Raw genomic sequence first — 23,041 nt, 5'->3', positions numbered from 1 at the left:
TATACACAAGTGAAGTGCTTCAAAGCGCTTCAAAATGGGAAGGGAACAAGGAAATACAGTAGTCATTCTTAGGCCTTGAAGTTTCCAAATGATCTAACAAAATTAACTAGCATACTATACTAGCATACTAGGTCGGAAGCATTTGTACTAGTGCAAGTGCATGACAGGAGGGAAGGAGAGATGGGGGGGGGTGGGTTGAGGAGGAAAGAGCATACAATCAATAAGCTGCCATACTAGGCCTAACGACTTGTCAGATAGTACAAGTGCATTTCATTGGAAGAGGACTTTCTCAGTGGTGAGAGTGACCCGGCCCTAAGCCCTCCTTTTTTACATTTTGAGTTTCTGCTAGGGAAGTGGCTGAGTGGAAGACCATCTCCTCATTAGGATGTTAATGTTACTCCTATTAATTGACAGTGGAACAGATCCTGGAGTATGCTTGTGGTGTGGGCACACTGTGGGCAGTATAGCCCTCAGCAGTCGGATGCAATGTCCCACAGGCAAGAGATTATCAGACAACTTAAATTCAATGATGACTTCTGCTATTTTTTTTTTCAAAAAATCAATCGGAAAGGATTAGATTTAGACAAGTCCCCAGGATTGCTGTTGGGTGTCACAAAACTATGCCAGCTTTTTGTTCCAGCTTTCTCTAGGTCCATAGACCTGCGTCCTCTCCCTTCACACTTTGGTTGGTTCCGCCTCTATGGCAGAAACATTCACTCCATCTTTCAGATTCATAGTACCCTGCGCTTCTTTCTTGGCTTCTTGTATGATCTATTTTGACCTATTTTGATATGTGATGAAGGTGATGGCTGTTAAGAACAACCGGCCCTGGACTCTCACCAATTTCCCACACCTGATACTCCTAGGTGTCCCAATTGTGGCCAGGCCCAGGCATTATTGCAGCTGTTAGACCATTGGGGTTTTGGTTTCCCCTCCTGGTAACTAGGGTAGGTTATTAAGGGTTGTCCACTTTGGTCTTGTCTGAAGAGGCTGTGCTGCATCATCACTCTGTTAACCTTTTCTCTCCATCCTTTTTTCCCCTCCATTTCTCTCCAACCATTCGTAGCTCTGTCCTGTGTACTCTACTCCTTTTTAGCCTCTTCCTCTGTTCTTCTTCCCAAGTCCTCACTCTTTCTCTCTTCATCCCTCTTTACAGTCGCCTTATTTCCACCTCAATCATCTTCACATTACTTCTCTCATCCTCTTTTCCACTCTTGCCCATCTTACATGCATGCTCTCTCCTACTCATTCTCTCCACTCACTCCTCCTCCCCTCCACTCTCTCCTCTTCTTCCTTGCAGTGCTTTCATGTTTCTCCTTTCAGCACACTTTCTCTCTCTTGCTTCTCCATCTCTCCCTATGTCTATCCTGTAATGTCTGCTCTTACCATTTCCTCTCTGCTCTTCTCCGCCTCCTCTCTAACTCTCTTGCCTTCAATTTGCTGTACCATGGCGCTTTATCCTGTACCTTTCTTGCCATGCTCCTTTTTTATCTCGCTGCAGGATTGGGACCAGGAAAGGTAATTGCTTAAGTGAAATCACGTGGACTACAAATCCCCCGGGGGCAACAGCATTGTCACTACTTTTTTTGTGCCTTGAGAATGGTCTATCCGTGGGCCTCACTTGTGAACCTCTGTCAGTGAGCGCACCTGGAGTCCTTATGTGCATTATGTGCATGCGTGAGAAGTCCAAATCCGATTCCCTTTCTCTGCCTTTCTTCTAATATGATGTTTCAGGTTGCAGCAGAGTTTAATCCTGTACTTAGTGTCATATACATGAGTCCTTGGATGGGCTGCGGAACCTGTAGGATCTGCTATAAACCCGCTCTGGGGCTAGAACTGGTGGTAGTCCCAGGTTCCCAGTGTCACCCTTGTCTTATCCCCCAGCATGGAAATTTGATATAATTCAGTAGTAAATGATAAAGAGAAGTTATATGCTGTCAAACGTCGCTGAGACCATGAAACAATTTCAATTATGTACAGCTTCAACATTTTTAATACGGAAATCTAGTACAGCGGACACGTGTTTCGACCTATGGCCGTCCTCAAGGCTGTTGGTTGTTAATTTCAAATTGTACAGTTTGGATAACGCACCAATACACATGGTTCTAATGTTAAATGGCCAAATTATTAGTGTTGTGATCAAAACACAATTCATTGCGATTACAAGGATTAATAATACATACCCATATTTGAATGGTATCAGATGAGGGGGCAAAAAAAGGAAAAACAGAACAGAAAACATCCATCAGTTGTGCACCCATGAAGGGGTTTTTCAAGTGCGGTACCTGCAGCATGTGCAGGTATGTGCATCCGGATTGTCAGGAATATATAACCAAAGAAGGACTCAAAGTCTTGATCAGAGACTTTATTAATTGTCGTACAGACTTTGTACCTTATGCAATAATTTGTGTGCGTCAGAAAATATACGTGGGCAGCACCATCAGACAGCTCAGGACAAGAATCAGGGAGCACATGAGAAGCCTCAACAAACAAGATCACTGACTCGCCCTAGCAATGCACTGGCAGGAATGCCACCAAATGGATGATACGAGGAATCTTAATTTCATTGGGCTAATGAAAGCGCATTTGGGGAAAAAGAGGAGGGGACCTGAAATTGAAATTGAGGCAGATGCAGGCGAGATGTATTTGCAATCTGCGGTGTGTCAAAATGGGGTTCAACTCAGAGCACAAAATTAATGTATTTTTATGAACTGCAATGCGTGTATTGAAATATTTGGAGGCAAACGGGTATCATGAGGGACCTGCCAGATTCACATGTTATTCTTTCACTTCGAAATAGGAGCACTTACCAACCATTATGGACATCTTGCAAAAACTTCACATGCAAGCCCAGCTTTGTGAGGACATTTCACAAAATGTCAGAAGTCCCTAATGACATTATATCCATGGAAATTTACAGGTGCTCTTGCACACAACCAGATGGGATTATCACTAATGTTTAACCCCTGTGGGGACCCCAATTCCTAACTAGGCAGGAACATAATGCTGCATGACAAATTTTTAATCACACAGGCATACAGCTATAAGAGATACAAGCCACTCAGTGATGAGTCCTTTACTTTATTGGGATAGTATAGTTGGTAGCAAATGCAAGCGATCTGGTGATTGCTAGTTAGAACTAGCGACTGATTAACAGGTCTTAGCAATTACCTTGCTCTTTACCATACTGGGATAATATAATCGCCACCCAAACACAACCGATCAGAAATGTTTCTCTAGTATAGCCAATGACCAATTATTCTTATATATGTCATCCACTGATGAGTTTGTTATCACACTAGGTTAGGGATAATGCTAGTTAGAACTAGCAACTGATTAACTGGCCTCAGAAACGACTTTGCTCAAAGCTTGGCTACATGATAGAGGAGGCCTGAATGTACAGCTATCCAGAGCCCAGCATCATTTGTATTTAACACCCAATTTAGTAGAATTACCTAATGACTAGTTGCTAAGAAATTACGATTTATCAATCCACAATTTCTTACTCAAATGGTTACCAGTAGCAACACTGATTGATGGATAATATTGAATTTAAACAACACAGAAGATTTTGTTTTAGCTGCAATTACATTTATCATATGTAACAAGAATAATTGAGATAGTGAATCAACATGGGACGTGAACGGCACATTGTGACGTCACACGTACGGCGAGTGAAGTCATACGTAATGTATGACGTCGCACTCATTGTTTACGATACTAATAGCATTCCAAAATGGCGCTGATGCGCACTCAAAGTGGTAGCCACGTGGGATAGAGCCCGTTCCTATAACCTTCTAGCAAGGAAAGCTGATCTAGGGGATTGGTTAGAGAATTATGCCCACTCAGAAGGTCTTCGAAAATATCAGTTTGTGAAGTATATGCTATACACTCATAAAAAACCACAGCAATATCTTAATTTATGCCCAGCATTAAGATTTAGACGATTTATCCTATTAGTTGGGATTAATCAGCTACCAGTCTTAGCAATCACAGGTACAGTAAGCAAGATATCTATTACGGAACGCTACTGTCGGCTGTGTAAGGACAAAGGAATTGTGGATACAGGGAAATATCTACTGACTAGCTGTCCTAAGATGATGAGTGTTTATAAAAGAAACTACGATAAATATGTACATGATGTAGAACATGTCAGTGAGCCAAACTTCTGGTGGCATAATGTCAATGCTTCTAACTTGAAGGTCTTCATTGCAATGTATAACGTTTGGCTAGTGATTGACAAGCAACTTGGGATTTGTATTTGAATGGTATAGAAGTGCCGGGCAAGAGTAGATAGTTATGATTAGATGCAGTAAACCTATATTAAGTTAGAAATTAAGAAAGGAATTGATTTGAAATAAGCTTTTAATTTTAATATATATTTCTTTGACTTGTATTTAAGTATATAAATTACATGATTTTATTAGGTTTGATGAAATAAGTGCTGATACATTTTTGTATGTGTATATGGATTGTGAATGTATTCATTATGTTTATGATTTATATTATATGTGAAAAGTGTATTTATAAACTGTAACACATTAATAAAATAATAAAAGAAAGAACAAATTGGCAGAAAAAGTCACGATCCACAGCGCTTGTAAGTATAAATTAGACAAAGAGGGTCAAGGCTGCAGGTATCTGGGTAGTGTGGATATACTGCCAGTATAATTCCACTGAGGTAAGTACAAATGCAACACAAACAAGTCCCAGTTTCACTGCGCCAAGTATAGCAAAATAGAAATCGGGAGTCCAAGTGATTTGTATGAAAGAACAGCCTTTAAAGTCCAAGGTTTAGTACAAGCAACAGCCTAACACGTGTTTCAAGCCTTCCACTGCTCTTCATCTGAGGCTTAATAGGGATAGAGCCTGAAATTTAAGCTGAAGGGACAATGCCCAAAAAGTACTCTGAAGGCTTCGCAATGCGCATTGATTTTTTTCAGTCTCTCTAAACAGCCGACCAGCTTTAACCGCAATTGCGAAGCCTTCAGAGTACTTTTAAGGAATAGATTGACTTGATAAGAAATATAAATTAGCAGTGTTTAATTTACACGGCTATCAGCTAATGCAAGAATGTGAACCTATACAAAATCCCTTCAATAGATGCAATCCGAAATAAGAAACAACTGTGAATATACATGACGTAATGGGGGGAACCACACATTCATGCAATGGCATTAGGTAAGAACTTCTCAGACACAATTATCGTATATAGACACTCAGAAATTAAATTGAATCCAGCACAATGGAAGGCTAGCATTTCTTTTCTCTAATTATATAGATTGAATTTGATGTGATGACCCTAGGGAACTGTCGTGAAGTTCTCGTTGGATGGCCACTCGGCAGACAATACTGTCAGGGGTAAGTGAGCCCCAATTCCCCGCTATAGCTATGTGAGGGTTACTAACGTATTAGTGGAATTACTAATGTTGAACTCTGTTTAACTACAGGAATTAATTGCAGGAACAAGTTGGTGAGTTGATTTTAAAAAAGTCCTCTACTACTCAAACATATACGTCAACCACCAGGGTGTTAATCACACATGGGTCTATTGGTGAAATGGAGTATTCCTACACTATGGAGCACAATTACATTTCTAATGAACACAATATCACACCTAGGTTAACTTGCACACAAAGGTACAATTGAATAATTTAACTGGCAGATCACCCATGGTACGAAAGGTGGCTAATGATTAATAGCACTGTCGCATTTGAATTTTAGTATGTGTCAGGAACATAATCATATATTGGAACTCAAGCATGAAACATTAGTGAGCGATGATGGAATAAGGCTCAAGTACTACTCCTGGGTCCTTTTAGTCAATTCCAGTATGGTATAATATAGAATTGGTCCACAACTGATGGAGGTTTTCTGTTCTGTTTTTCCTTTTTTGCCCCCCTCATCTGATACCCTTACAATATGGGTACGTATTATTAATCATTGTAATTACAATGAATTTTGTTTTGATCACAACACTTTAATGATTTGGGCATTTAACATTGGAGCCATGTGCATTGGTGTGTTATCCATACTATACAATTTGAAATGAACAACCAACAGCCTTGAGGACGACCATAGGTCGAAACACGTGTCAGCTGTGCTACATTTCCGTATTGAAAATATTGAAGCTGAACATAATTGAAATTGTTTTTTTTGGAAGACATATCTTTGAAAAAGTTGTGACTTTAATGTATTCATTTCATGGTCTCTGTGATGTCTGACAGCATGACTCCTCTTTATCCTGTACATTTTTGCAGTATTAGGGTACCTCCCTAACCTGTTACAGCAGCAAGTGACCACTAGCTGATTTTTGGAGATCAGCGCACCCTTCTTAGGTTACACCCCACTCAAAATGTACTTGAGGTAGTAAATGGTCTTTTCCCTTTGATGGGTGAGTGGCATGTTTAGAGAGATGAATTTAAAATGCTATAAAATATATATATATATATATATATATATATATATATATATATATATATATATATATATATATATATATAGTAAATCTCCTTCCTACATAGGGAGAATGATCATGTATGTTGATATCATGTATGTTCCCTCGAGCTACGTCTTTCAAATGGTAAAGCACAGTTCACAGCCTTGTTATCAGGTGACAGCAGGGCTTGCAGAGGTTGGCTATCTAAGAAGGTGTGACTAACCTTCCCTGATTCATCAAAAAGCTTTTAAATGGTAACTGATATGTCTACACTATATATTAATAGTTTATTATTTCTTTTCACAACAGAAAAGGCGGTTAACACAGCCGTTCTTTCGTTCAAAATAAAGGAAGAAAACGAGTCGTACTTTGGTCAACTTGATCGCTCTGAAATAAGGGAAAACATCATCAGTCCAACAGGTGAGCAAATAGCTTAAACGTTTTATCTGAAATATATTTGAGCAACCTGCTAACCCGACTGTCACTAAAGACTGCATTATCGGTCTGTGGTTTGATTTTCTGTGACAGTATCATTAACATTTTCCCTTTGTCTTTCTAAATACTGCTTTACTTTCTTTTCACATGTCTAGTTCGTCTAAATTTTATTGTTTTTTTTAAATGTTATTTCACCACAATGATGACCATGGCATATGGAAGGCGATTTGCTATCCTTCTCTGACAAACTAACTTTGTAGAAGCTTCGGGTTGGGCTGCTGGAAGCCAGACCCCAGAGACTGTGAAATTGGCCCAGTAGGCAGTACAGACCAGGAATTCCCTAGGTCCTTGTGACGAGTTACGTGAACTCCCTACTTACTGTGGAAGAAGCCAGCCTCCAGGGGCTGGGCTTTGCTGGGCTTGTGTGGCCACTACCCAAAGTGCCTCCGAGAGGTGGTATTGGAGGAGGGAGCCTGCCAGCTCGTTATCCCCAACGAGGCACAGCATCCCCGTTTCCAAGGGCGCTGTGCAATCTATGGGAATACATTTCAAGAACACATGCAGTGAGTTGTAACAACACTGGGAATATCATTGTTAAATCTACAACCAATTGAGTAACTTTAATGGTGATTCTGCAGAGTTTAACAAGTCTGCTACTGACTGCTGGGTCTTGAAGTACCAGAATACACATTTTGGAATGTGTCTGGCTGCAGAAGCACTAAGTCCCGACAACTGGGATCTTCAATCGTTCTCCAAAATTGGGCAGACCTGACAAAGACACATTCTTTGCTAACCCCAATGAGATAGGGTCTTGAAGCAATCAGAAAACCAGCCCCCCCACACACACTGTTCATTGCCATGCAGTCTGCAGGCAAGAGAGCTTGCAGAAAGAGGCAGGCCTGCTTCCTGGGAGGGGATTGAATCCAAGATAAAACTTGACACCACGCCAGACACGTTTCAAACCTTGCATCCCGAGTTAACCAACCATTAATCCATCTGGTAATTAACCAATCCCTATCTAGGACTAATAACAGCTTAATGAGTATTTATACATTCTCAGAGGAATAATGAATTCCAAGAACGGATTCAAGTAAACATAGGGAGTAACCAATCCAGTAAGGGTTCTGGAAACCTTCCCCAACCCAAGCATTATAAAAGGCCTATGGAAAGAGTAGTTGGTGAGTGCTTGCCAATGCAAAATGACATACAGACACAAGAGGAGAATACTGGAAGTTGACGTAGAGAGAGGCTAACAGCCTGTGGAATGTCTGAACACTGGAAAGGGTCCAAGGATATGACTTCCTGAAGGAAGCAAGTAACAGACCTCTAAGGTCTGGAAAGTTCCTCTGAGGTAGCTGTTAAAGGGGTGTGGAGGGGTGCCTTACCCGAACGTATACTCCTTAACCTCCGAGAACCTAGCAGAATTGGCATGTTCGTAAGCCCAGGCCTACTACCAGCAACCCCTGGTAGAAGGTTGAACCCCCACAGGAGTCCAATATAATAAACACTACCTCACAAAGACCCTGAATGTGGGAGGCTAAGTGCCCATACACGCTGTTGTTATCCTGAGAGCCCTTTATTGAAACAAATACTGCATAGAAAGATGTTTCTGTTACAACTCTTGGGTGCCTGTCAATGGCGTTATTCGAAACTCTCGTGTCAAGGGTGGCTCGGCTTGCCACAGCCTCAACCCCATCTCCAGCCTTGTGTGCTGAACTTAATGGAGTTATCAGGGGCACTTATTAGGGTCTTTAAGTGGTAGCATGTGTCCAGCAGAGAGGGATATATGGAGCTTGGGTAGCCCCAGAGAGGGGCTTTGTGAGCTGTGTATTAGCAACAATAGATAGTGTTATGATGTGCTTTGTTTGTGTATGTGGTGTTTCTGTAAGAAAGGGAGATGTGTTGTGATGTACTTGGAAGTGTATGCAGAAGCATGTGATGTAAAGCGGAATGTTATGGTGTGAATGAGGGATTGCTTGTGGCGAGGGTTCTAAGCCCAGGCAGTTGGAGAGCCCATGCCTGGGTGATGGGAGCCAGTGTCTGTTCCTTGTAATTGTTCCAGCTAACGCAATGTAACTTAAGAATATGTAATAAAGCTATTGGAAATAGCCTGCAGCCTAAGGAAGTCACTTTGTTTCACTGGTGACAAGGATGGTCTTCAAGAAGACATTAAATGGACCTGTAAAGCATAAGAGCGACGTTTTAAGTGACCAATCTGCCTCAGGGGTGTACTCCGAGACCCCTGGCCGGCCCATAGAGCCGAGGGTTGCTCAGAAGTACTTTAAGACACGATAGCTGCACCCATGAAATGGATGGGGGTGCAGATTTATTACACCAACACCAATCAATAAGGACAACTCAATGGTTTGGCAAAGGGAGTCCGTTTAATGACAAGTACAAAAAACGGGGAGTTATGGATATCAGCAGTGATGTGATCGTTCTTCTCGCTTCAACTCCAACAAACTTCATACAAGTTGTAACATTTATACTCAAAACTCATCATCATTAACGTGTAACAATCAAAAGTTAACATGCAATTCTATTGGTTAGGAAAAGGTAACTTTACTATAGGTACTATATCTGTATATGGTAACAAAGTGAGGGGATTGGGTAAACACTGTCAGGTGAGCGTCTAAGCCCTTCCTCCAAAAATGACTACTGTATACGTCACTAAAGGTACGACGTCCCATTGGTTCTACTAACTATAGGACCCTAGATTATTTGGTCCATTGTGATTGGGTTGGCACCAACCCCATGCATACTTTTCCACTTTGCTTAGCAGCACGCAGAATGGTCGGCCAGGTGCGGGGTGCCCCTTAGTTACCCGTCCTTCCTCCGATTATGGTTACAATCAATCATCACTTTAGTAGCCATCTGTCAATTATTTCACTATGGTTGGCCTCGAGACTGCATCTTCTGTCTGGAAAAGTTCTGATATCTCTGCCTGGTCAGGTGCCAAGCGTAGGTGTGAACCCTCGCTTCTTCGTGATCCCGACACCGTGAATTTCTCTTTCCTCTCAATTTGTGTATTTGAGTTTTGTTTCACCCGCCACCTGCCTTCGTCTTCTTATCTCGACCTTTCAGAGGCAGGATATTCTGTTCTTAGTTTCAATTAAATGTAGCTACTGTTCGCCTCTTCTATTGGTATGACCTTGGCTTTCCTGGCACGAGTTGCCTCTGCTGAGTTTCGTTTCAGCCGTCTCTTCTCGTTTTTGCTAAATATGAAGCTTTCTCGTGTGGCCTTTAGTAACTTGGGTTGATTCTGCTTCTTGTGCAAAGTAGAAATATACTTATAATGCTGTGCTTCATTTGAGGTAGATTAAGTATAATGGCGCTTGCCGTGCTACTCTTCTACTAAGCATAGAAAGCCGCACTGTTTTCTTAGCTTTCTTACGGTTCCAAGCATATTTACAGGTGTAAACTGGTCAAATATCTTCATCTTGCTTACAGCTTTAAACTTCTCTGCATTTCGACATCGTCCTTTCACTTTAGGTTCACGATATCCTTATTCATGGCGTTTCGTCTCTTTGCATCATTCTCTGGTTGTCATTTTTTTCTATCTACAAGTCGGTCCGGGCCCTCGTGATGTCACCATTCGTCTTCCATTAAGAGCTTTTTGGTTTCTTCAGGGACTGTACTCAGACGATCTTCATTTCGTTTCATTTGTTGGTAAGGTTTTCTCAATGGGTACCTTACTGTCCATGGTTTTCTTGGTATTGGTACGTCAATAGGTACTGTTCTTCTAATAGGTACTGGACAGAGCCCTACTGCGGCTCTCTGCTGGTTTATCTGCTCATCATACGTCACATATCTCGTTGTGAACGTTCCTGGTACTTCAGAATGGGCGACTGGAGTGCAGGCTTTATTTGGGACCTCCTATACACTCCCCCTTCTGGGCAATTCATCGACCACTTTCACTTCCGTCTTTGGATTCATCTTACTCGGTTCTTCTGTATTCATCTTCACTTCATCATCTGGGTTCATTCCTTCTTCATCTTCTGGATCTATACATGATGGTCTGAAGAAATGTCTCTTTGGAGTCCATATTTGTATTACTCCTTTCAGGCTTCCTGCTGTCCTTACATGTTCGTCTTTATTCCATGTCATCAGTTGACATTGTCCATTTGGGTTGCAGTAAACCCATCTTCCCACATAGTTTCGATGTTTCCATCGGGTAGAGAAACTTTGTTCCTTCTGGTGCGTGAATGCTGGCCTTCACAAAGTCTCTTATTTCTTCATCAGTCAGGTCTTTGGGCTTTCATCCTGTCTTGACATCAATCATGATCTTCATCCCTATAGCTTTTTTCGCAGTTTTCTAGCACTGAGAGATTATTATCTTGATAACACAAAATCCTAGCAATATAATCACTAGCAGGGCTCCCAGGAACTTGAATGCATCTGCCATCCATTGCGGGACCCATGAGAATAGTGCTCCAAACCAGCTGTCATCATCAACTTCGTCTGTCTCGTCAATCATCTGGTTCTGCAGTTGTGTCAGCATACCTATGGCTTCTGTTAGAGTTCCATTTTCCTCATCGTGGGATGGTGTAAATGAGCAACCTGATTCTCCAATTTTTGCACAAACTCCTCCATCTATAGCTGTGATCATGTCAACGACATATCTGTTCTGGAGAGTCATCAGTCGGATGGTTCCTAACTCTTCCTTGATTGCATTGAATCCTTTTATTGTCGTGTTGATGGTCTGCAATAACTCCCATCTGGTTATCTGTAACCATTTCGTATTTGCTCCAACTTGGAATCTTGGCATGAAAATTGTCGCGAACACTGATGAGGTGAGGCTAAACAGCCTGTGTTCATATGGAATTGCATGAAAGGCTTCTTCAGATTTGGCAGAGAAGTAACTTTCCCTTTTTAATCGAGTCATCAGTTCGACAGATCTCCTTTTCCTCAGGTGAGCATCTGCTTTCGAGAAAACTGTCAATATTCAGAGCACTTTTCGGGATCACCAATGCTGGAACGTGGACGTTCACTATGGTGCATATACCTCCCCAGTTTTTCGGCAGTCTGATGTATGCTTTGGATCCACATGCCCAATAATGATCCATAATTACTGCAGTTCCGTGCACCATTCTTGGGGCGTCAAAAACTCGTCCACAGTTCTGATTCTCTCCCATTTTTCTAGTGCCATTATTCCTGAAGCAGAACTTTGGGCTCTCCAGTGGCACTATCTGCAAGGGTCCTCCTCTGTCTTCGACCAATGTCAGTAGTTTTGCAAGCTTTGGCTATAATGGCTTGCATCCATTCTGTACGATGTCGATGGTGCCTTGGTAACGACCAGTGACCATACAGGCTCTACAAATTACTACTCCTTTCTCCAGCATGGGGTCTGGCATGGATTCACATGCTCATGAATATTCCCCGTCGTCAGGCTGGGAATCCTCGGTAAAGAAAAATCAGTATCAGTTTCGTTTCTGATCTGTCTTTCGTAGTAGTAACCAATCACTGATCTCTGCGTCATACTGACCACAGCCAATGACTGCCATCTCCCTAAGCCCCGTCTCTGGCAGCCATCTTCAGATTTTTACCGCACGTTCAAGTGTTGGGATCCTCGTGCTATTGCTCTCGAGCTTTAGTGCTTTTTTCGCGCTTTTTCTTAGGAACATTTTCTCTTTTTCGGTCAAAAGAGCCTCAAGCTCCACTGTTTCTTAATCCGATCAACGGGGACCCGTGTCGGATTCTTCTACGCCCCTCAAGGGTGAAGATTACGTCGAGCCATGCTTTTGGAGGACTCCAGAAGTTTCTCAGGCCCATCTCGATCATGGCCCAGGAGAAGGGAAGCTCGACGCCCGGAAAGCTGTTCAGGGTCTGCCCTGGATGCCAGCTTCAGAATGTCTTTAAGGAGGACGAACACTCCCTTTGCCTCTACTGCCTGCATGAGGACAAGATGCACGTGGAGAAGGACTGTGCGTTTTGCGGCAATATGTCGGAGCGGACCCGGGAAGAGCCCGTCAGGCGAGAAGAAGAAGAAGAAGTCCGAGCGGTCTTCTAAGACCTTTGAGGGCGCCCCGGCGACGGGGGTCCAACAGAAGGCCAAGCACCGCGAGTCCGCTGGCACCGGGAGCGCCGAACGGTCGGGCTCTACGGGCGCCAGGCAGGGCGCATCCTCCCCGGCGCCATCAACCACGAGCCAACGCTCTGGCTCGGGTAAGAGGAAGGCCGAGCACCCGGCGAAGCTCCTGGAGAGACCCCGGTCGTGCTCGAAGGCCCCATCGGAGGGGGAGCGAGGTGGTGATCCTCCCCCCAAGGAGAAGGCGGTGAGCGCACCTAAGGTGGTGAAAGCCTTGATCCATCCGGCCAAGGCCTCTATCGAGACAGTCGCGGCGGCCCTGGCTCAGCCTGTGGAGGCTACACCAGTGGTGGCGACCTCGGGGCCCAGAATCTCCCTGCCACCGTGGAGGGAGTCCTCTTTCATGCCCATCGGCAGGACCCCCGTGAAACCTCCAACGGAGAAGAAAAAGGGGGGGCAGGAGGTCGTCGTGGATTCGGCCTCAACCTCTGAGGAGGAACTGATCGAAGTCTTAGGCCACGGCGCTGGCGTGGAAGAAGACCATCCTGTCGGGAGGGACCCCGACGTAGGAGACGACGAGAACGTCGAGGGTGCCGACGGGGCTCCTGACCGCCCATCGGAACCCCCTCAACCAGTGCCGCAAGACAACTCGGCGGCCATTTTGTTGGCTATACAGTCCTTATGCTCGGAGATAAGGACGAGACTGCCGATACCACCAACGGAGGAACCGCTCCCGACGGGGGACCCGGAGCCAGGCCCTTCTGGGAGCCCTCCCCTTAAGAGAAGAAGGATTCATCCGCCACCTCCTTTTCAACCATCACGCCCTGCTCAGCCCTCCTCCCCGTCCACGACACGTGGGGATGATACGGGGACTGACACGGCCGCGACGGGTACAGACGACGAGGTTTACGACGAGGATCTCCCGTTGTCACCTCCCCCCCGGGCTTCCCCGCCCGACGAGATTGGATCGTTTCACGCCATGATCGCCAGGGCATCCGAGCTTTTCCAGCTCTGCCCGGAAGAGAAGAAGGAAGGTTTCCTTTATCAACGGCGCGAGGCCAAGAGGAAGACGGTCCTCGCTGTACCTCTACTAGACGATATCTGGGATGAGGGTCTCTCCCTCCTCAAGAACCCATCCACAACGCCGGTGAGAAGGGATCGGTACGAGAAGAAGTACCGTGTCCCGGACGCGGCCCCTTTGTGCCTTCGGGCACAGCCGACCCCGGACTCGGTCGTCTCCGCGGCGGCCAGGAAGAAAGCGGGGGTGGGGCTCCGCCTCTACGTCAACCTTCCCGCCGGACGGCGAGGGAAAGAAATTGGACACGATGGGACGCAGAGTCATCTCATTGGCAGCAACGACGATTAAGGCTGCCAACGCCTTGGCTATTGTAGCCCGCTACGACAGGGAGTTGTGGTACAAACTCGCCCCCCTGCTGGACTTCCTACCAGACAACAAGAGGGCGGAGGCCCTAGAGATCTTGCTTGCAGGAATGAGAAGTGGCGTCGGACCACGCCATTACGATAGCGACGGACATTGCTGACACTGGATTTCGCCAGTTGAGCAACGGTGTGTGCCTTAGGCGGCGTGTATGGCTCAAGGCTACTGACTTAGGTCAGGACGTGCAGACCAGAGTCTTGGACATGCCGTTCGACGGGAACAACCTGTTTGGGAAAACAGTGGACGATTCCCTACAAGCCATCAAGGCGGACATGGAGACGGCCCGGGCTCTTGGTGTTCTCCAACAACGGCGGCCGCCCTTTCGGAGCGGCGGAGGCAAACAGGGTGCCTCCAAAGGTTCCAGCGGCGGATTTTCCACCTATCATCAAGTGGCCCGTTCGTCGTCACAGGAAGCCTACAGGGGACGAGGCAAGTCAGGAGGACCCCGCCGTCGTCGCCAAGGAGGACAAGACGGCAAAGCCTCGTCGAAGCAGGACTGAAGCGGCCGTGGGGTCGGGCCCCCACCGAAGCACCCCGGTGGGAGGCCGGCTGGCGAGCTTCGTCAGCGTGTGGGAGTCCCATCTCCACCGACTGTTGGGTGCTGGACGCCCTGGCTCAGGGTCACGCGCTCGAGTTTCTAAAGAGGTGCCCGTGCGTCCCCCCTGTGGCCAGGAAGGAACATCACGTCCCTCAACTTCTCTTGGAGGTAAAGGCGATGCTCAAGCAGGGCGCCATCGAGCTCGTCCCAAAGAGGCTTCGGGGCTCCGGAGTTTACTCAAGATACTTCCTCGTGAAGAAGAAGACGGGAGGATGGCGTCCCATCCTGGACCTATGACGACTGAACAAATTCATCAAGGCACAGAAGTTCCGATGGTCACCCTCCAACACGTCCTGGGTCAACTGGAGGAGGGCGATTCCCTGTCGTCGTTGGATTTGGAGGATGCCTACTTCCATATCCCCATCCTAAAGGGACACCAAAAGTTTCTCAGATTCGTGGTCCAAGGGCGTCACTACCAGTTCAGAGCCCTTCCCTTCGGATTGAGGTCGGCACCCAGGGTGTTCACCAAGTGCCTCGCACCGGTGGCGGCGCAGCTGCGCCGAGAGGGGATCCACATCTACCCCTACCTGGACGACTGGCTCATCCAAGCAAAGACGAAGGAGCTCGCCGCGGAGCACACGGCAAGGACCGTCCAACTACTCACGGACCTGGGATTCTCCATAAACTACGCCAAGTCCCACCTGGTGCCCGCAAGACGCACTGTTTCTGGGAGCGAAGCTCGACACAGTGTCGCTTCTGGCCTCTCCGTCGGAGGAAAGGACGAGGGCCATCTTGGGCAAGGTGCAGCGGATGCTGGTTGCGGACGCGGCCAGGGTGAGGTCCATCAAGTCCCTCCTCGGAATGATGTCTTCTTGCATTTATCTCATCCGCCTGTGCAGGCTTCGGATGCGCCCGTTGCAGGAGTTCCTGGACGTGCGCTGGATCCAGACGACGGGCGGCTTCGAGGACAGGATCACACTCGACGAGAGTTTCCGACGAGCGATCCCGTGGTGGGGCACCCGCGTGCATCTGATGGCGGGCATGGACTTCCAGACCCCGGGCCACCAGAAGACAGTGACCACGGATGCCTCCCTGGAAGGGTGGGGAGCGCACACCGAAAACCTGCACGCGAGGGGTCTTTGGCTGCCGGCGGAGAGGTCCCTCCATATCAACATCCTGGAACTCTGTGCAGTGTTTTGGGCCCTCAGGTCCTTTCTTTCGTCCCTCAAGGGCGGCAAGGTGGTGAGGATCTTCACCGACAACACCACCACCATGTTCTACATCAGGAAGCAGGGCGGTACCAGATCCCCAGCCCTGTCCAAGGAGGCACAGGATCTGTGGCATTGGGCCGTCGCCCAAGGGATGTTTCTGGTGCCGTTTCATCTGGCAGGAATAAAAAACACCATCGCCGACTCGCTCAGCAGAGAGCTGCGCTCGTGCCACGAGTGGGAACTACGACAGGATCTAGTGGACCGCCTCTTTCGACGGTGGGGCACACCCCAGATCGACCTGTTCGCGACGGAGGTTCGCCAGCAGGTTTCCCCAGCCGAGGACCATGGGCGATGCTTTCTCATTCCCCTGGGAGGGCCTGTTCCTAGATGCGTTCCCTCCATTGCCGCTTCTGATCCGGCTCATCAACCAGCTCAAGAGGTCACGGTGCAGGATGATCCTCGTCGCACCTGCGTGGCCGAGGCATATGGTTCTGGACTTGTCAGCGTCTCCGTCAATCAAACTGCCAGTGGACGCGGATCTTCTCTCCAGGGAAGGAGGCGCCATCCTCCATCACGACCCCAAGTCGCTGAATTTGCAGGCCTGGCTCCTGCAGCGTTAGAGTTTGGAGGTTACGACATACCGGCCGACTGCAGAGAGGTTCTTGCAAAGGCCAGGGCGTCCTCCACTCTTAAATGCTACGGTCACAAATGGAAGAGGTTCTATGTCTGGTGCCACGCACAGAAGATTAACCCTCTACGGATTACGGCTCCTCAAGTACTGCCGTACCTGCTGACGCTGGCCAAGGCTGGATTGGCGCACGCTTCCATCAAGATTCATCTTGCTGCAATCTCCCGATACACCAGAACCACGGGACGGACGTCTTTGTGGTCTCATCGTCTGGTGAAAGAATTCATGAAGGGACTGTTCAGATCGTTCCCGCCGGTGAAGGCCCCGGCCCCGGCGTGGGAGCTCAACGTGGTGCTGACCAAGCTCATGGGACCTCCGTTCGAGCCTCTGCACTGGGCTCCGTTGAAGTTCTTGTCGTGGAAAACAGCGTTTCCTGTGGCCATCACCTCCGCACGATGGGTGGGAGAGATCCAGGCCCTTTCCTGCAAGCCCCCGTACTTGACTTTTCACGACACGAGGGTAGTGCTCAGGACGCACCCCTCCTTCATGCCCAAGGTGCCGTCGGACTTCCACCTCAACGAACCCTTTGTGTTGCCTGTTTTCTTCCCGTCGCCTTCGTCGCCGGCTGAAAGGACTTTGCACTCGCTGGATGTGGCTAGAGCGCTGAAGTTCTACGTGGACCGCACGAAGAGTTTTTGGAAGACGTCACAACTTTTTGTGAACTTTGGATCTGTCAATCAGGGGAAGGCTCTCTCGAAGGCTTCCATTTCCAGATGGCTCTCCGGCTGTATCATGTACTGTCATCGGTTGGCAAACCGACCGCTGCCTGGCCATCCGAGAGCCCATTCCACCAGAGCGATCGTAGCTACCACGGCGTTCCTATCTGGTGTGCCTTTGCTGGACATCTGCAGGGCTGCTACGTGGAGGTCGACGCACACCTTCACGAAATTCTACTGCGTCGATCGGGATTCCAGGGAGGAGTCCAGGGTCGGCCAAGCAGTGCTGCGCAACCTTTTCGCCTAAGGTGAGCCTGGTGAGGAGGTAAGAATTGCTTAATATTAATGTTGAGTTTTTGATATATTGCTTAATGTTGAGCCTTTGCCACCTCCCGTGGTTGTGCATGTGTGTACTGCTATGTATTCTTTTATTCATGAGCATGTGAATCCATGCCAGACCCCATGCTGGAGAAGGAACAAGTTACTTACCTGTAACTATTGTTCTCCAGCATGGGTCTGGCATGGATTCACATGCGAACCCTCCCGCCTACCCCTCTGCGGCTCGTCACTTGGTCATACTGCCTCTTCACGTGCTACCAAATCTGAAGATGGCTGCCAGAGGCGAGGCTTAGGGAGATGGCAGTCATTGGCTGTGGTCAGTATGACGCTGAGATCAGTGATTGGTTACTACTACCAAAAAAAAATCAGAAACGAAGGTGAGGACCTCAACATCGACAGGTCTCCCCACTAGCTCTGGAAAGTCAGTAATTAAAAAAAAAAGAAAATGTTGGTGGCCAACCTACTGTCTTCTGGTGACGGGGACATATGTCCTGTTGTGCTAAGGTTTGGAACTATTTGCTCTCATTCAATGTTAACAGTGTCTGCACGTTCTGTTTGCGTGGAGTGCAACTAAGATCACAATTTTATTTAGGAGTTTGCTTAGATGTTCTGTATTGGCTGGATCTCAAAGAAACGGGAGTACATCTGTTCTCCGATTATACGAAAGAACAATGTATTGACAAGCTCATTTACTTCTTTCTCTTCTTGGGACATTTGGCTTCCCCTCGCTGTATTCAGGAAGTAGGAGGAATTGCTTAGTGATTACAGTAAGCAGTCTCTTTATGATCTTTTCGTTTTCAGGATCTTGAAGAAAGTCAGTGACACTTGTGAGCCTCCCCACCAGTGACGGGTACGATCTTACCACTAGATTGAAGTATGTCACCACATCTTTGGAGATGTCACTACTGTGGGACACCATAAGTGATTCCGAACAAGGTCTCTGTGTGGAAGGAGTCGGGGTACTTTATTTTCTTCCAATTTATGTGTCCTTGATCAGAATTTGGCATGTTATTTTCTCGTCACAGTTTTAGTATGCCTCAATCCAATAGTTCAAGTTCAACAAACTATGTTGTGGTTTATAAGTGCAATTGTCTTCTTCATCCTGCAACCAGGATGCACAGAGTGTCCAGTTTATCTGTCCTTATCCTCTTTTTTTTTTAAGAGGAATGTCCAAAGTGAAACCACAACTATCTCATAAAATGTTCCTTTTTCTTTACTTTGCTGTTGCTCATGCATCCTTTTTCTTCGTCATGGATCTCGTCTGCATGTGCTGTTGTTCTTTCACGTTGCTTGTAGTCTCCTCGCGCTGGGGTGCACGCAGGGGGCCTTCTCCGATGTAGGGTTTGATTTCGCCCAGAAAAATCCGAGCTCTCCTGCCTTGTAGTTTCACTACAGAGGGAGTACAGTCCTCCATTGTAAAGGGACCGTTGAATCTTGGGTCGTCCCACCTTTTTCTCGTAGGGTTCTTTACCAAGACGGTATCTCCACGGAAAACGGATGGTACACAAAGTCCTTGAGCTGTGCCTGTAGTAGTATCTCCTTCTGTGTTCTGTGCTGCCCTGCACCCTTTTTTCGTCGTCGCTGCAACTGGTCTGAAATTACAGTAAGGCAAGATGTCATGCAATTCAAGTAATTTTGCATTTCAGACCCTAAGATTTCTCCTGTTGACTAGGCATCATATCTAGCTCTATTTCGGGGTGTCAGGTTAGTGCGCATTCTTCTTCTTGTGTGGCATAAGATGATGGTCGGAACCGGGTTGGTTCCTGAGTGCATACAGTGCCAAGGGAAGGCAGTGCAACCATACCTTTCTTAGAGTAAGCTTCAACTTGGCTATCCTTTCCTTTAATAAGCCGTTGAGCTTCTCACAAAAATCCGTTACCTTGCGGATGATACGCCGACGAGAACTTGTGCTTTATACCAAGCAGCAAGCTAATCTGTTCGAATATCTCATTTACAAAGGGAGCCCCATTATATGATCTCATGACTTCATATACCCCTCACCTGGGAAATACCTCTCTCACTAAAAATGTGGCCGCACAAGTAGAGTCCGGGTGTGTACATGGACCTGCTTCTATCCATCTAGAGAATGGACACACCACATGTCGACGTAATCGACATGCAAGTGCTGAAAAGTCCCATTTGGCCTGGGGATGACTCCTCATTATTTTTAATGTGTGCCCAGCTGTGAATTGTTGGCAGATTATACAGTTCACTGTAAAAAATACAACATGCTCGGTTAAATTCGGTATGAACCAGTCTTCTGCAAGCGTTGCCGCTAGATCTTCCTTTGTCATGTGTGCTGGATAATGTAGCTGCTCCAGCGCTAATTTTAACAGGGCTATGGGCATCACTGGTTTACCACTGCTGTCTTGTCACCACAAACTGTCTGAGGGGTTTAAAGAACACCCTCGCCGTTTCCATAGATGTTTCTCTTCCTGTGCTGCCTCCCCTTGTTTGTGCAATCATCATTCTCTCATTGGTATGGGTGACTTCCACTTCCATGATCGTCTCACTCTTGGATTCCATATGTTTGGCTTCTGTGTCTGCTGCTTGGTTTCTGCGTGAGATAAAATCTGTCCCTTTCGTGTGGGCGGCGCATTTCACGACCGCTATGCCCACTGGGAGCTGTAGTACCTTGATCAGCCTGTCCAATAAGGCTATTTGCTGCACTGGCATGCCGTCTGCTCGGAGGTAGCCTCTCCTTTTCCAGCGCGCTAAGCCGGCGTTTCTGTTGACGTCACATAGGCGGAGTCACTGTACACCGTTACTTCCTGGTCTGCGTGATTCTCAATGGCGAGTATCAACGCCAATAATTCTGCAGCCTGTTCTGAATAGTGAGATGGTATTCGTGCACTAAGGAGTATTTGAAATTCTCCATTTGTGGTGTGTTTCATTACAGTGACGCCTGTATATCTTTGCCCATCATTTCGATCGATTCTCGAAGAATCGTCAATAAAGACACTTTCTCTTTCTGCCCAAGCATTTTCTTTTACCCTGGGAATTTCATCATAGAATTCTTCATAGTGTGCACAGTCATGTATTGGTTCTCCTTCAGTGACTGGCTCTGCTATAAACATAGCTGGGTTCGCTATCTTACATCGACTACCTTAATCAATGGATTCGAGATGATCACTTCATAAGCAGAAGCTCTCTGGGATGTCAGTGTTCCCTTTGGTTTCTCTAGAATAGCAAATAGCGAGTGCTCGACATACGTCATTGAGCATCCCATTACAATGGTAGTAGCTTTTTCTTTTTTTTTTTTTCAAACTCTTTTTATTAGTGGCAACATAGGAACACATAGCACCTCATCGTCTACAGCACACATTTCAGAACAGATTATTGGCGTCATGGTTATAGCATATACACATAGTTACATATAGTCATCATTATCAGAGAACAGGTTGCATAGGTAAGTTCTAAAAGGACCCCATATGTCTTTAGGTCTGCAGGCTGTGGGTAGGGTCATTACATATTGTTCTGATTCATTTACATAGGTCAGTTCACGTAAAAATTGTTTCATAGTGTGTGGGCACGCATTTTTCCACTTAAGGAGGATACACTTTTTAGCAATTGCACACGCAACATTGAACAACCTTCTAATTTTCTCTGAACGTTTACCTATGTCCCCAAACAGATATTTTTGGGGCTTTAGGTCTGGGGGAATCTGTGTGATTTCCTCAAGCATTTCAGCAACTTCTTTCCAAAAGTTCATCACCACCCGACATTCCCAGTACATATGAAAGTCTCCTGCCTGTGGCATATTACATTTGGGGCATGCATCCGACGCAGTAGGGGTGAATTTCGAAATTTTAATTGGAGTGTAATGTAGCCTGTTAAGTATCTTGAATTGGATTAACCGCAAACCAGCATTCAGGGAGACCTTCTTAGTCAGGGAACAATATCTATGCCATTTCGCGTCTTCAATGGGTATCTGTAGGTCTTGTTCCCATTTTTCTTTCACCTGGTTTATCGTGGGGGTGTGGGCTTGAACCTCCGTGTATAGTTTAGATATACCTAGGCCTCCCGCTACGGTTACCATCTGTACGCATGGGTGTGGCTGGGGTTCGTCCTGGAATAGTGACCATTTCTTTTGGAATGCTGCACGCATGCGGTAGTATTGAAGTGTTATGAGTGGCCCACCCCCAAACGCTCTTATTTCCCCCAGGGTCGCAAATTTGCCATTTATAAACAAATCACCAATTTTCATTGACATATTGGGTTCCCAGGCTCCTTGTATTGTGCTGTCATGTGTGGGGGTATGCCAGGGTAGTTCCAAAGAGGTATCTCTGGATTGTATGGTGTTTCAATCTGCAATCTTATATATATGGCGTCCCATGCTTTAACCGTACAACTGACTGGGTTGTATTCGCACGTATCCTTGTATTGTGTAACGAATATGACAGATTGGATGTTCGTGGGATGTGTGGTGTATTCCTCTATTGATGCATGAGGTGTATCTTGTGCGGTATCATACCAATGCTTTGCAAATTGTGCTTGAGCCACATAATAATAGAGCTCAAAATCAGGAGCTGCTATACCGCCCGTGGAATATGACTCAGTCATCTTCTCCCAGCTAATCCTGGCCGTCTTCCCGTTCCAAAGGAATGTCACCACCATGGAGCAAAGCTTAGCGAAGAAGGGTCTACCCGGCCATATGGGGATATTGACAAACAAGTAGAGCAGTTTAGGAAGGATTACCATTTTAAGGACCGCTACTCTACCATGTAGAGACAGCGGCAAGCGCCCCCATATCTGTAGCTTTGTGGTGATGGACTGCAGTGCAGCCTCATGATTGTCCAGGTATAGCGTGTTCCTGTCTCTAGAAACCAAGATGCCCAGGTATCTAATATGTTGATTCGACCATTTGAGACCGTGTAGCGCTGCAGGGCACTCAGTGTTTGGCGTGAGTGGAAATATTTCTGACTTGGCTCTGTTATCAGTGTACCCCGAGTAATCAGCAAAATTTTGTATTTCCGCCATTGTATTAGGCTCACGGATATATAATAAGGTGTCATCGGCATATAGCGAGATCAATTGAACGGATCCCTTTATGTTTATGCCTTTATCAGTGTGCCTCAGTCTCACCGCAGCAGCCATAGGCTCTATGGTCAATGCAAACAACAGGGGCGAAAATGGACAGCCCTGTCTGGTGCCTCTGCCCAACAAGAAGAGTTCAGAGATGGATCTGTTGTTCAGAACCCGAGCTCCCGGCTCCGTATATAATAGCTTAACATACCCAATGAAGCTGGGCCCCACCCCAAACACCTCC

The 23,041-nt window shown here is 46.5% G+C and overlaps 1 protein-coding gene across 2 annotated transcripts in view; it reads left to right on the top strand.

The window, feature by feature from the left end:
* LOC138448990 (zinc finger protein 436-like) overlaps positions 1-23,041 on the top strand; it is a 555,369-nt gene that overhangs the window by 402,654 nt on the left and 129,674 nt on the right. For both annotated transcript variants that reach the window (XM_069604735.1, XM_069604736.1), the window contains exon 7: positions 6,749-6,859. In XM_069604735.1, the coding sequence (XP_069460836.1) occupies positions 6,749-6,859 (111 nt within the window). The remainder of the gene's footprint in view (positions 1-6,748; positions 6,860-23,041) is intronic.

This window comes from Ambystoma mexicanum, chromosome 1p (genome assembly GCF_040938575.1).
Source record: "Ambystoma mexicanum isolate Mex_15411 chromosome 1p, UKY_AmexF1_1, whole genome shotgun sequence".
Taxonomy (NCBI): domain Eukaryota; kingdom Metazoa; phylum Chordata; class Amphibia; order Caudata; family Ambystomatidae; genus Ambystoma; species Ambystoma mexicanum.
Note: the sequence above shows the minus strand (reverse complement) of the source record. Positions and strands in the feature narration are given on the sequence as shown.